At 32.4% G+C, this 14,538-nt stretch overlaps 1 protein-coding gene across 2 annotated transcripts in view; it reads left to right on the top strand.

Moving 5' to 3' along the window:
• The window catches only part of LOC139488342 (receptor-type tyrosine-protein phosphatase epsilon-like), a 75,153-nt gene that overhangs the window by 20,052 nt on the left and 40,563 nt on the right, over positions 1–14,538 (top strand). The window contains exons 4-6 of one of the 2 annotated variants that reach the window (XM_071273875.1): positions 5,521–5,751; positions 12,656–12,856; positions 13,884–14,057. In XM_071273875.1, coding sequence (XP_071129976.1) covers positions 5,521–5,751; positions 12,656–12,856; positions 13,884–14,057 — 606 coding nt within the window. Of the gene's footprint in view, positions 1–5,520; positions 5,761–12,655; positions 12,857–13,883; positions 14,058–14,538 lie in introns of both variants that reach the window. The other variant, XM_071273883.1, reaches the window with a different exon arrangement.

Here is a 14,538-nt window from a genome sequence, read left to right as displayed (position 1 = left end):
TTACAACTGTCGCATTTCTTTACTCTTCACTGTTTCTTCAAAAATGTTGCATCTTTAATTAGATCTCTGTACCCAGCTTATATATATTTGAAGCGATAACCTGTAAAATAAATTGTACGACTTTGCCCCCAGCAGAGCTATAGAAAAACAGTCCATTAACGGGTGTTACACGGACACTTTTTAGCTGATACACGAACACATTGTAGTTGTTACACGGACACTTTTTAGTTGATACACGGACTTTTTCTTTGTTACACGAACACTTTTTATGAATAGAATCACTCGTGCATGGTTAGAGCGTTCATAGGCATTTTACATTTCAATTACATTTGTTTTGTTTTTTTCACTGACATATTTCCGGTCTTTTTGATCAAAAAATATTTACGTTAGCATCTATAATTGTATTTTTCAAATAATTCCAGGAATGACTACTAATATCAGTACACTAAAGGATTGACCATGTAACTTCAAAAAAGTGTAGGGTATGTTGTTTTTTCCTATAAATATTTTGATCCCCAATTTTATAGAAAAAAATATTGTGGTCAAGCAGATAACAAGATGATTTGATTTTCCGCATACCGTATATAATAGTGTTATTTTCAGAAAAAAAGTAGTTGAAAAACAAAATAATTTTCTTATTAAAAAAAGAAAATACCGCCCTTTTGAAGATAAATGGTCGGTCCGTAACGGTTGTTTTTTTCTTCAATATATATGGACATGGATAGTATACTGGACAATGCTAAAAGTAAAAAGAATATACTTGTACCAGCGTATATATTTCAATAAAAAAAGACAAGAAATATATATAAAATAATCAAATTTTATCAAAAGATAAAATCCCTATCAACTCTCCAATGCACGATTGATCCTAAAATTAAAAGTGTCCGTGTAATAATATATGTTCAAATATGCAGCAAATCGTGAAGAAAACTCATTCATTCAACTTAGGCCGTGTTCACACCAAACGCCGTGTAGAGTAAACATGTTTACAATTAGTTTAGTGTAGTGTACACTGGTTTCACATTACATTTGTTCACATCTACACACCGTGTTTAGCTACCTGTACATAAGATATGTTCCCACTTGTAAACTATATGTCATTTAAATGTTCATTACGTAGAACTAAATTCAAAATATTTGGACAATTTTTCTAGCGATAAGGGAACAACCATTTGACTTCAAAATGGGGGGGGGGGGGGGGTTTGGAATGGAAATATTCCGATCCCCAATTTGATAAAATAAAAATGGTCATACAGATGATAAAAAAAATATTATGAATCAAGAGTTCCCGCATACATTATAGTGTTAAATATTGGGAAAAAAAAGAATTTGATCACCAGCATCGAAAAAAAGGAATAAAAACGTACGCGCGAAAAAAATCTGACTCAGATAAAAAAAAATAATAACCCTCCCCCTTTTTTAAGTTAAGTGGTTGCTACTTTATAAAAGCCATTTTTATAATTTGTAGTAGTTTGAATATACTAGAGATGTCTCGATTACGCATTAGAAAACGTTAGCTGCAGCAGCGTGCTTACAGCCGAAAAAAAGGATTGAGATATTAGGGATCACTACATTTTTATCTTTTCTGTTCGTTTCAAATGGTATTTCTTCTCCAAGGAGTATTTAGTAAAGGAATAGGGTAACGTTTTTTTTATTTATTTTAAGTGTTATTTAACGGATCTGATATACTAGACAATGAAACATATCATTTACCTCACACTTTTTTTAGTCATGCATTTATGCGTGAATCGTTGTTTGAGTAAAGACCAGTGGCGAATATTTCTGTGTACGTCAAATTGATTCGGGAAGACCTTTTCAAATGAATTAGGCAGCAACTATTTACTTCATTTTTTGTGGAGGGGAGGGGGAGCGGAGGACGGGGGACGTGAGCTATTGATTTTTTTCAGGACAAATTTTGGTGACAAGTCAAAATCAATTTTAGCATTATAAATAGTGGCAGCTGAGGGTGAAACAAACAATTTTTTTTCAGGGCCAAAAACTGGAAACATTTTTTGTTTCCAAAACAAAATCCATAGCTCAACACCCCACCCCCTTGCCTTTATGTTTTATACTCAACAATAATAATAGCCTCCCCCCGAAAATCAATTGGTAGCTGCCTTATGGGTTCGACAATGATGCTGCTTTGAGTCTTGATCAGGGGTTAATGAAGTACGTTATTTAAAAAAAAACAAAAAAAACTGTAAAATTAAGACAACAATTTCTGTAAAGAACTATACTAATGATTATCAAAAATATCAATTTTACTCAAAAATAGTTTCCTCCTTAAATATATACACGGTAAAACTAATGTCCTAAATGCCTAGTTTTGTGTACACTTAACCTACACAAGGCCTACATTGACTATCGACTGTGTGTAGATAAAACATCATTTAAACTGTTAAACTACATGTAAACATTGAGTTTTATCAATGGGAACGCAATTGTGTTTAGTTTACGTGTGAGTTACATTAACACAACACCGATTTTAGGTCAATGTGAACACGGCCTTACATTTGTATGTCATCACTTTTTGACGGTAAGCTGCGATTAGATCATATACGGACACGTGTTTCATCCTGATTAACACTATATATATAAGATACATGTAAAACAAACTTCTGAACCCACCTCTTAGTAATTTACATATTTAAAGAAAGCAAGCAATTTACATATTTAAAGGAATCAGATATTTATATATAAGTGGGGCGAGTATGCAGAACTATTATTCAGTGGGATTTTAACCTTTTTTCATAAATAAGGCGAATTGTCAGACTAATTGTTCAATGGATTTCACCCTTTTCAAGAGTGCTGCGATTTTTTTTAAAAAGTGGCGATTGTTTGTGAGCCGATTGGCCAGTAGGGCGAGTTGACATCGTTTTATATTTTAAGATCGTGTTCGGGGGTCATAAAGGGTTTATATATTATATAGTAATATATAGAGTACATGTATATTAATATGGTTGTGTGGCGTTTTAAGCTAGATTTTCTGAATTGTAAATGATTTTTCGTCTAATCTATAACAGCTGGGATGTAAAATAGTTATCCCATTCAGACTTGGTGTGCCAGTGTCAGATCTCCCTCTGGCCTCCGACTATCGGTGTGATCTGACAAAGAGACACCTCGCGTCCTCAAATAACTATTACTGAAACGTCGTTCAAGTCAGATACAAAACAAAGGCTATCGCATCGGACCTTGATCTGGCTACTCGTGAGGAAAAACTCTCCGGCAACGATTGTTATCGGCCTGTTTCTTTGTTTCCTTTGTATTGTATATAATACGAAAAGACCACAATTAAATATAAGATAAATTCAAAGGTAACAAGAAATCAGACTGAGGATAACAACTGCCCCCGGATAATTTTTCGGCACGCTTCGGACCTTATCTTGACTACAAGTGCAGAAAAACAATACGGCAGGCTGTTTCCCGCCTGTTTTTTTATGGCCCCGCAACGAAGTTGTCGGTGCCATATAGTTTTATCCTTGTCCGAAATTCCGTCATTCCGTCATTCCGCAACAAACCATTATACGGATTTTTTCTAAACGCCTTCAGATATAAGGCTGATATTTGGTATGTGAGTTTTAACCATGATGAGTTACAGATGAAGTTTAAGTTTCGTTCCGCTCCGCTAATTTTTGCAGAAATTACGGTCTTTGGACTTTGATAAATTGTTGAAAATCACAGTTATACGGACTTCTTTTCTAAACGCTATTAGATATTGGGATGATTTTTGGCATGTGAGTTAACCAAGATGAGCTACATATCAAGTTTAAGTTTTGTTCCGCTCGGCTCATTTTTGCCAAAATTATGGGCTATGGACTTTGATAAATTGTTGAAAATCACAGTTATATGGACTTTTTTTCTAAACGCGTTCGGATATTGGCCTTATTTTTGGTATGTGAGTTACTCATGACGGGTTACAGATGAAGTTTAAGTTTCGTTCCGCTCCGCTAATTTTTGCAGAAATTACGGTCTTTGGACTTTGATAAATTGTTCAAAATCACAGTTATACGGACTTCTTTTCTAAACGCTATTAGATATTGGGATGATTTTTGGCATGTGAGTTAACCAAGATGAGCTACATATCAAGTTTAAGTTTTGTTCCGCTCGGCTCATTTTTGCCAAAATTATGGGCTATGGACTTTGATAAATTGTTGAAAATCACAGTTATATGGACTTTTTTTCTAAACGCGTTCGGATATTGGCCTTATTTTTGGTATGTGAGTTACTCATGACGGGTTACAGATCAAGTTAAAGTTTCGTTCTGCTCCGCTAATTTTTGCCGAAATTACAGGATTTGGACTTTGATAATTTGAAAATCACAGTTATACATACTTTTTTCTAAACGCCTTCAGATATTGGGCTGATTTTTGGCATGTAAGTTAACCATGATGAGTTACAAATCAATTTTAAGTTTCGTTCCGCTCCGCTAATTTTTGCCAAAATTAAGGCTTTACAACTTTGAAAATTGTTGAAAATCACAGTTATACAGACTTTTTTACTATAGGCATCCAGATTTTGAGCTGATTTTTGATATGCGAGACTACCATCATGTTTGTGTCCACATGTGTTATTGAAACTACAGATTTTTCAACTTTTTAAGACGGGACCATTCGTGTCGCTTTGACACATCTTGTTGTTACTTTTGTTTTAATAACTGACTTGTGCAATGTTTCAAGGGAGTAGACTACTTAGTACAATTTGCAAGTCTTAAAATTTGAGAAACTTAAATGAAAATGAAGCAGTAAATGTAAGTTATAGTTTAAACAGTTCCCTTCAGCCGATAGATATACAGATCTAGAGTTGTGATATATATATAGCGATATATAAACAGAGTGGTGATATATATACAGATTAATACTAGATATGCAGAGTGCTGATTGATATACAGAGTAGTGATGCATGTATAGAGTGGCTATAGAAATATAGAGTAGTGATAGATATACAGAGTGGTGATAGATATACAGAGTGGTGAAAAACATACAGAGTGGTGATAGATATAGAGATTAGTGATAGATATATACAGTGGTGATATATATATCTAGTGTCGAAAATAACTTTTACACTGTGTGATAATAGTATTAGTACACAATGTATCTGAAAAATGACGTGTAAAAGTCAAGCTGTACTGGAAAATATTGTATTGCTCGTAATCATTCTTAAGATTCCATAATAAACGATTTCAGTTGAAAAAGATTCGTTTTGAATATAACGGACTAGCATGATTATAATCAGATTGTAACACATTCCCGTGGCGTAAGATAACTTATAGTCATGTCATTATAAATACTAATCATTTTTTACTGTTGATGTCCTAAAACAGTTGTTTTAGTAAACCGAACGCACCTGTATCAAGGATATATTGAAATCTTGTGGAATATGCATGCAATCTATAATAAACTTTTTAAAAAATTCAGGTTTCTGATCAATTTCTATTATACGCTTAAAATCGGCAGTGTTGCATACAAGTAGTTGCGTAGTACTACATTCCCAAACTTATATATGGTGTAATTTCTATTACAGAGGCTTCACGGATGGATGGATTTAAATTATATGTGACCAATACATCAACAACTCCACCTGATGGTTATCTCTGTTATGCAGATCCTGATCCTGGTGTACCAAACATCACTCAGACAATACCTTGTAACCAACTTGGAAAATATGTCATTTATTACGATGATAAAGGCTCTTATCGACAAAATGGCAACGCTCTTGGACCTATTGTTGAACTATGTTACGTTGCCATTAATGGTTGGTTAAGTATAAATGTATTTCTACCTGCTATATATTTCGTGTGTGATGCCACGTGATGACCTTGTCTATTTGATATTTAAAGCAAGGTGTGTACAAGAGTTTTACTTTTATCGCTATTGGCATCAAAGATGGCATTTATAAAATAATTATTATTGATAATACTTACTGATTGTTTCTTTTCAAGTATCATAGTGTACATAGGATATGCATCAATAACTTTATATGGTATTACAGATACGGTTAAACATTTTATATAAGAATTCAGGCTATGCTCTAAAACTAAAGATCGTGTATATATACCATTTAAGGTAACTGGAGGCATGGGTGAAAATAGTGGATTGCCTGTTTTAAGCTCATGAAAAGTTTCAAAATCACATATATTTTCGCTTCAAGGTAGTACACAGGAATCCATGTTTTGAAAATTCAACTTTGATATGATTTGTTAATGCCATCTGCTGAGATAGAAAAACATATGAGGTACTTAATGGGAGTGCAACCAATGAGTTAATGCTTTTAAAAACACTATGCTTCTCATATGACAAATAATGAAATACTATACAGTATCGTCGTTATAATAACAATTTCACACTTTCAATTTTGGAGCAATTAAATAGTTTGATTTTGCATTAATCAGCACAGTAAAAATGCTACATAATAGTATCTTAGATTTCGAACATCATGTCATATTGAGGAACTTTGGATGAGCCTATTTTTGTTCCAATGACCTTATCATTCCCAAATATTTAAAATCGATTTATTTTAAGGACCTGATATAAAAATTCATTTATGCGTTTTATGATCAAACCAAAATAATTTAGAATCTCGTAAGCTTACTGTGCTTATTTGAAGAATTGGAATGATTAAATGTGTTCATTTAAAATCGTGCAGGCCAATATAGATTAACCAAGTGAACTCTTTGGAAATGATATTTGTCTATCTCGCTTGTGGATATGTTACACTGTGTCTAAACCACACCGGCAAAATTTGCTCGGACTCGATGGTATCTAACATCCGGCACAATGACGGAACACCAATAGACAAAAGAAAGTTAGGTTTCTCCTTATTTTTTTTATGATATCGAAGAATATATATACATATACAACTATTTTCTATTGTGAGATGCAATATTTTCTACAACCGTTCTATATTAACGGAGAAATAAGTCAAAATGCATGTCAAAATGACGAATTGAGTGAACCTTGCCTCGAAATTGTTTAATTTCTCGTTAAATTGTTCACATTGTACGGAAAGAAAGGTACGGGAAGATAGATATTGACACGGAGATTGCAAATTTAGTTATTATGAGCATCTCCATAATTGTATCTCTGTGTATAGAACGAAAGAAATGGGTCATGTCAAAATGGAACTGGCCGGTTTCGTCAATGTATACAACCCGGTTTCGTCATAGATTTCAAAATGCATAACCCGGTTTGGTCAAATAAAAAAAATCATAATCGAATTACATTATAATTGATTATTTAACTTCAGCGTTCAAAAGGAGTTTTGTGGGTCGTCGGAAAACAAGTTCGTTCACCGGACAACGGCTTATTATTTATATGAGTCTCAGATTCAAATAAATAATAAGCAAACACTTGAATTCCTACTCTTATAGAACACAAATATTTTAATTTACTTTGCATTCCGAAATTTTTTAACAGCATATTGAGATTAAAGCTCTCTAAATATGCGTTTTCTATATGAGTTATGGGAAAATATGTTGAACATGTTTAAACTTGAAATTAAAGTTTACGGTCTTAAAAATCGAAACACACAATTGATATGTGATTTTCTCGCACAAAAGGATGAACACCTTTATAAGTAATCTAATCATTCTATGTATGTAATCTTTTCTACAATCGTTAAGGGATAATTTTAACTATGATACAAGTTTTGGCACACATCGCGCATTTACTATACAGGCTCTGTCATCGGACGAGTTAAGGTTTTTTCATCATTTTTTATTATTTGTACCTTTGAACACTGTTTGTGTCAGCGACAACACTTTGACTCAGTCCATTCCCGAATCACACGCTTGTAATTCCATGGTTGTCTTTGGTTGCTTTATACCATATGCGTTTGAACAAAAAATAGGCAGGTAGTTTTCTTGTTTGAATTGTTTTACATTTATAATTTAGGGCCCTGTTATAGCTTGCTTTCATGCAGTTTGTGTGTTTTTCTCATTGTTTAAGGCATACGCTGACCTAAACTTGATTAATTCAACATAATGTTTGTGTCTACTAAAAAGAAAGTTGTCTCATTGTCAATGTTTATGGGATAAGTGGTTACCGTCACTTCTTCTTAATAAGACCTAGATATAAATGACGGTCATGTTTTGCAAACCAACTTTTATTCACATTGAAAATACAAAACTGTCAGATATTGTTTTCGAAAGTTATCTTGAAGTTTCAATTGAATTTGAACTGTACAAAAAATGAATTTGAACTGTAAAAATAATGCGAAAAACATGCCTATGAAAATAAATGTGCCTACCAGAAACGGGGAGAAAGTTACAAATCTCACTGCTATGTTATGGATGCTTTAGTGCGCAAGTAACACAGTATATATAGTACCAGAAAATCTGGAAGGACTGCATGCATGATTAATTTGTGCAGAACAGTATAGACTATATATAGTCGGTTAGGGACTGTTCGTCAATGATTGAATGCATAAATGTATTAATAATTGATAGTAAATATTGTAAACTAAGTGTATATAATATAGTATAGTAAATTAAAATTATAGCACAATCAAAACACATCCTTTTATTTTTCATCTTTACATACTACTATTATAAACAAAGAAAATATAATAATGTTACAAAATAATTAGATACCAGTGTTTGCTATTCAGTATTTATATTCCATTTAAAATTAGTTTGAAGTAAAGTGAAATAAGGGATACGCCTTTCATTAGGAAAATGTGTATTATCATAATTAACTGTGTCCAAAAGTGCCCGTTTAAAATAGATTTTAACACGCCAAGTTTACTTTACAATACATATTTATTTAAATTCTCGAAAGACAATGTTCAGATCCGTGCCAAAGTTTCTTTTCATAAATTGTTAGTTAAAAAAAACCAAAAAAAACCGGGTGATATATATAGACGAAACCGGGTGATTGTGTAGTAACAACATTGACGAAACCGGTTTATTTTAATTTGACATGACCCTTTTCTTTCCTTCCATACACAGAAATACAATTATTGAGATGCTCATAATAGCTAAATTTGCAATCTCCGTGTCAATATCTATCTTCCCGTACCTTTCTTTCCGTACAATGTGAACAATTTAACGAGAAATTAAACAATTTCGAGGCAAGGTTCACTCAATTCGTCATTTTGACATGCATTTTGACTTATTTCTCCTTAATATAGAACGGTTGTAGAAAATATTGCATCTCACAACAGAAAATAGTTGTATATGTATATATATTCTTCGATATCATAAAAAAAAAATAAAAAAATAAGGAGAAACCTACCTTTCTTTTGTCTATTGATGTTCCGTCATTGTGCCGGATGTTAGATACCATCGAGTCCGAGCAAATTTTGCCGGTGTGGTTTATACACAGTGTGTTATGTCATTCGTATAATAAATCTTTTTAAATCACAAATACTGGTATTTAAAGTAGACAACCCCATTAAAATCTGAATTTACCTGTTATACTCCTTATTTTTTATTTTTTTTTTATCAGATAATGATTTGTAAATAGAATTTTATCTTGGTTCATCATCAGCACGTTAAATACAAAGATATAGACAAGGAGAACAAAAAAAATTTGGCATATATCTTTTAGAGGGTAATGTATTTTGTCGAGCCTGCGTCGATGATTTGAGTGAGATCTGTTAACGATCTTTCGTTTCATCGTCGTCGATTATAGTCAACATAAGGATTATTCTTGTGTACAATATGTGTAATATTTTTAGACATCAGTCGATTAATAATAATGATTAAGGCACTCTATAAAACAGAAGCTCCTTCATTATGAAATCAGTATCCAGGGCTAAAATGAAGCAATTTGTTTGTATTCTACTGATACGTGCACGTGCACTCAATTTTTTTGGGAAGTATTCATTTAAAAATTATCTTTGGTATGACTACGACGTTGGACATACAGTTAGTTATAATATAAAAATAAATATTATCCAGAGCAAATTTTAGATTCTTTTAATCATTTTTAGTATTCTCGCGAAAGAAAAGGGACTATCATTTTGTTTAGTTAACATCTATTATAAAAGAACAACTAAATGTCAAATAAACTTAATTTAATTTTGTTCCCTCAAATTGCAAGTTATTTCAAGCATAACTGCCAAGTTTTGTCTCAGTCAGAGCTATAGTTTCAGAGAAAATCACTATAATGTAAGGCCATATCCTACGGCGATTTCAGTCTAATTTCTTCGAAAAATCCTAATTTCAGTGTATCATTATAAAATGCAGTGTTGACTAATATCTGATCATATAATCATCATCTATGCATTCAAACAATTAAATAGGATGCAAAAGACAACTTTAAGATGATATACAATTTTATTGCACCTTTAAGAGTTCATTTGAAGGTCTGTTTTGGTCCATTTTTCCTTCTTCCTTCTTTTTTCATCAAAACTTGATATCTCTTGCCAACAAAATAAAACAAATGTGATTATTTTCCCCAAAAAATGAAAGAAATGTAATGTTTAATCAATAATTAAGTTTTTTAGCTGAAAATAAATGTTAACAGTCTCCACGGAATTTTCTATAAACCCTTATGTGTAACTTCAGTTTTTGATCTGTTCCCCTAGTGTGACAAATAATGGTTCCCTTTCAGTCAATCATTTATTGTTACTGATATCAAAGTCATTTTATTTACTTATTACAGTATATTTATAATAGATTTACACAAAAAGTCCACTTTCTTGTATTTTACATCAGAAAATGGGGAGAAAGAGTAATAGAAAAAAAAACTCAAAATGGTTTTAAAAAGGGTTATGTCCAATTGAATGCTTGTAAAAAAAGAATTTGGTAAAAATTATAAAATTTAAGTATGTGAGACTGGGTTCTGATGTGTATAAATCCAGGGCAAATAAGTATTTAGATAATGTTTTGTCGGTGCAAAATGCAGACGGCACAATGGCAAATTGTAAACTTTTGCGGCCAAAACAAAAAAAAACATGACATTAGTTGATACATACCTCAATGCTAAAGTGTCATCTGCAGACCAATTCACACAATTATAATATTTTTTAACAGAATGCTCTTCAGTACATGGTTAACACTGAAATGAAAAATCACTTGTTGTATAAAGAAAACTGTAAGGGTGATTTAAAATTTGACACAGAGGCTCAAGTAAAATGGGAATTAGCATGGCAAGAAAGGTGTCAATGTTATATATGTATTTGGATTCAAAAGTGTATTTCATAAATTATATGAAGAAGAAATAAGACTTCTCTTTAAAACTATTATTGTTTTACCATTTTAAATTAAACAGTCTTGGTAGGGTTTGTGTTTTCGACACCTTGTTTGGTGTATACCACGACAAACTTGACGGTCTTGGTTGATATGAGGCGGCTCGAAAGACAAGTGCTCAGGGTTTATGCATCTCTTCTGATGACACAGATAAGACACATCAAATTCCTCTGACAGGTCAAATTTCTCAGTGTGCAACATGTATGCAAATTTTGACCATACAATGCTCTTTTTTCTGTCCAAAGAAAACCCAACACTATACACCGAATACAGCTTTGTCTCTCCACACATTTGACTTAGCAAACACCCGTAAACCCCCATTTCAAGGCAATTTTCCGTCAAACGTGCTTTCTGTGTCTCAATCCATTCCGAATAGTCCATGTTTAAAACGTATGAACTAGTTTAGAACTAATTTTTAAAAATGAAAGTACAATAAGGTCACGAGTTCACGTGTAGTTTCCCTAAATAGGTGTAATACCACCATTGATTTTCCCCTATTAGTCTTTGTTAAATTGGCACTTTAAAAAAAATTGTACAGTATTTACCTTTATTTCAACCAAAAAAATGCTACAGTGAAAATGTCACACTAAATTTCATTGCATATAAGAAAGTAACAATCACCGGAAGTAAACAACCCAATTTTAACACTGTTATTTACTGGTTACCTGCTGTGGTAACTTTGTAACCTTAACTTTCCAAAATATTTTATAAGAACATCAAATAATAAAAGGATGATGCTTTCAGACACCCAAGATACATGTTTATGAAAAATTGAAGTGCATTAAAATGCAGGGTTAATTTTCTACAACTGTCAAATTCAAGGTAATATTTTTTTAGACCTACTTTCGTATACAACCGGATGTGACGTACCATGATTTGGTGGTATTACACCTATATATCCAGTCTAGGTTTAAAAGTCTATAACTCTGATATACCTTCATTTATCAAATTTTGACATAAGCCTCTTATGACAAAGTAATGTTTTAGTTCACATATTTTACTGATAAATGGTTTGTTTGTTTGTTTGATTGATTTAGTTTTTTAAACTGCCAGCATCAATCACAGGAAGGAAACATGGTCCTGCAGAATTATTTACGAAATAACACCAACATTGTGTCTTTTTCCTATGTGTTTAGAAATAGTAATGTGATAAACACATTGATGTGCATGTCTCGAAGAACCATTAAGCGCCTTTCTCTATTCTAACACCAGACGAATTTTCAAGGCCAAAACAAAAAGTGCACAAAGAGGAGTTAAAAACTTTTTTTTAAAATGTAAGAGATTATTTGCTTAGAACAGTAGCCTGTGTATTGAAGTTTATTTTAAGAGACAAAATATGTTACAATATAATGTATTTGGCAAAATTTTCTAATAATTCCACATTTATCAAACGTGTTTTATTTTATTAATCTCTGAATGGTACACTGTTAAACGTCTAAACTTTTCAACCATGTTTAATTACAGGTTGTAAGAAGAGTTTTTGGGGTAGTGATTGCCAAAATGATTGTGCAGAAAAATGTATAGAGCGAAATTGCTTCCCTGAAAACGGATCTTGTGTTTGGGGGTGTAACCCTACAAATTGTTTAACTGATGTTTGTGATAAAGATACTGCAGTTTGTACCATCGGTTGTAAAGAAAGAAGGACCGGAACCTATTGCAATCAGTGTAAGTAAATGTGTATCAATATCAAACAGTTGTTTGACATTTTATTATACAATTCCCATAGTTCCGTTATTAAAAGATTTTCATAATGTTAACCGTAAATCTTATGAGGTTAGTATACTATATACGTGTAACTCTCAAAATCTATAGGTTTTGCTTATTGTTGAAGGCTGCAATCCTCACCAATATTCTTTTATATCTTATGAAAAGTTGTCTCGTTGACTCCTTATAATTATAAAGAAATGCAAATGTATATTTGCTTAAGCATGTTATGCTGTAAAAAAAGGCAACAGTAATATGTCGCTGTTCGAAAGTCCAATATCGAAAGAGGGAAATTAATCCGGGTTACAAACTAAATTTGAGGGAAACTCATCAACTATATGAGAAAAAAAGGAACAACAGAAACACTTCAGTGCAACAAAAAACAAACGACAATGTAACACACACAGAAACGAGCTGTAAGATAACAACTGCCATTTTCCTAACATTTTTAGAAACAAATTGTGAGTTGAACCTGGTTTTGTGGCTAGCCAAACCTCGCACTTTTACGCCAATGTTAAATATAACACTAAAAGCCAACAATACACGACAGAACTACAGTATAAATAAATGCAACAACATTCAGGATAGAAAAATACACAAATAAACAATACAATAACGCACTTCGACATGCTAAGTCAGTGGGTATAGCATTGTTCAGTAATTGATCCTTAAAAAGTAATTTAGGTGTAAATTGTTAGCTAATATTTCAATCATTCTATATGGTTTGACTTCTATTTAGATCCATTTGTTGTTTATGCTTACAATCTTTCGATATATTTAGCATATTAAACTTTTGGTAGTGATCTTACCAAATACACTGACTTCCTAGACGCTTAAATAGTACACGTGTACATATGAAACCCGGTATATTTTCGAATAATTGCTGGAAATTTTTGTTAATCAAATACCTGAAGAGATATCTAGGTAATATCTTGATGAATAATCACTTTTTCATATGTGTATAAAGAAATAAACACCTTTTTCACAGATAATATGGCATCTGACAGTTTGGTCTGGCAGTTTCCAAGTGGAAGTGAAGAGGCTGGTCTAGCAAAGGATGGAAACAAAATTACATGTTCCAAAACAGAGGGATCAACTGTACAATTTCAGGTTGACATTATGGAGGAAAGCATTGTAACAGGAGTGATTATAACTTTTGGTGGTATGTTACTTTCAATAAAAAAATGTGTATAACTATTTTATTCTAGAGTTAAATATCAAGGGCAGTCCGAATAATTAGAACAAAATGGTTATTTGTTTTGGAATCAGGACACTCGGTATATTATAATTGAAATTCGCAAGGATATGCATGGGCGTGTCCCATATTCCCTTCGCCTGGCTTCTAAGGAGATATAGAACACTGACAGTAAATGTGAGGCCGAATCCCAAGTGAAGATTTAGAATGTGATACTAATCGTGACCTATCGTCATTCTGGGTGTCAAAGCAAGCAACTCACTATTTATTTTTTGTAAGAAGAAAGAATGATGTTTAGTGAAAGATACATTATACAATATTTGCTCAGTTTATACTGACTGATGCACATCAAATCTGTTTCTTTGAGCAGCATAACCCAATTCTTAAATAAACATTAAAGTTGTTGACGTCGTGATAATAATTTAAAGTATTGGCGCACTTAATTATT

Source organism: Mytilus edulis, chromosome 1 (assembly GCF_963676685.1).
Source record: "Mytilus edulis chromosome 1, xbMytEdul2.2, whole genome shotgun sequence".
NCBI classification, from domain to species: Eukaryota; Metazoa; Mollusca; class Bivalvia; order Mytilida; family Mytilidae; genus Mytilus; species Mytilus edulis.
Note: the sequence above shows the minus strand (reverse complement) of the source record. Positions and strands in the feature narration are given on the sequence as shown.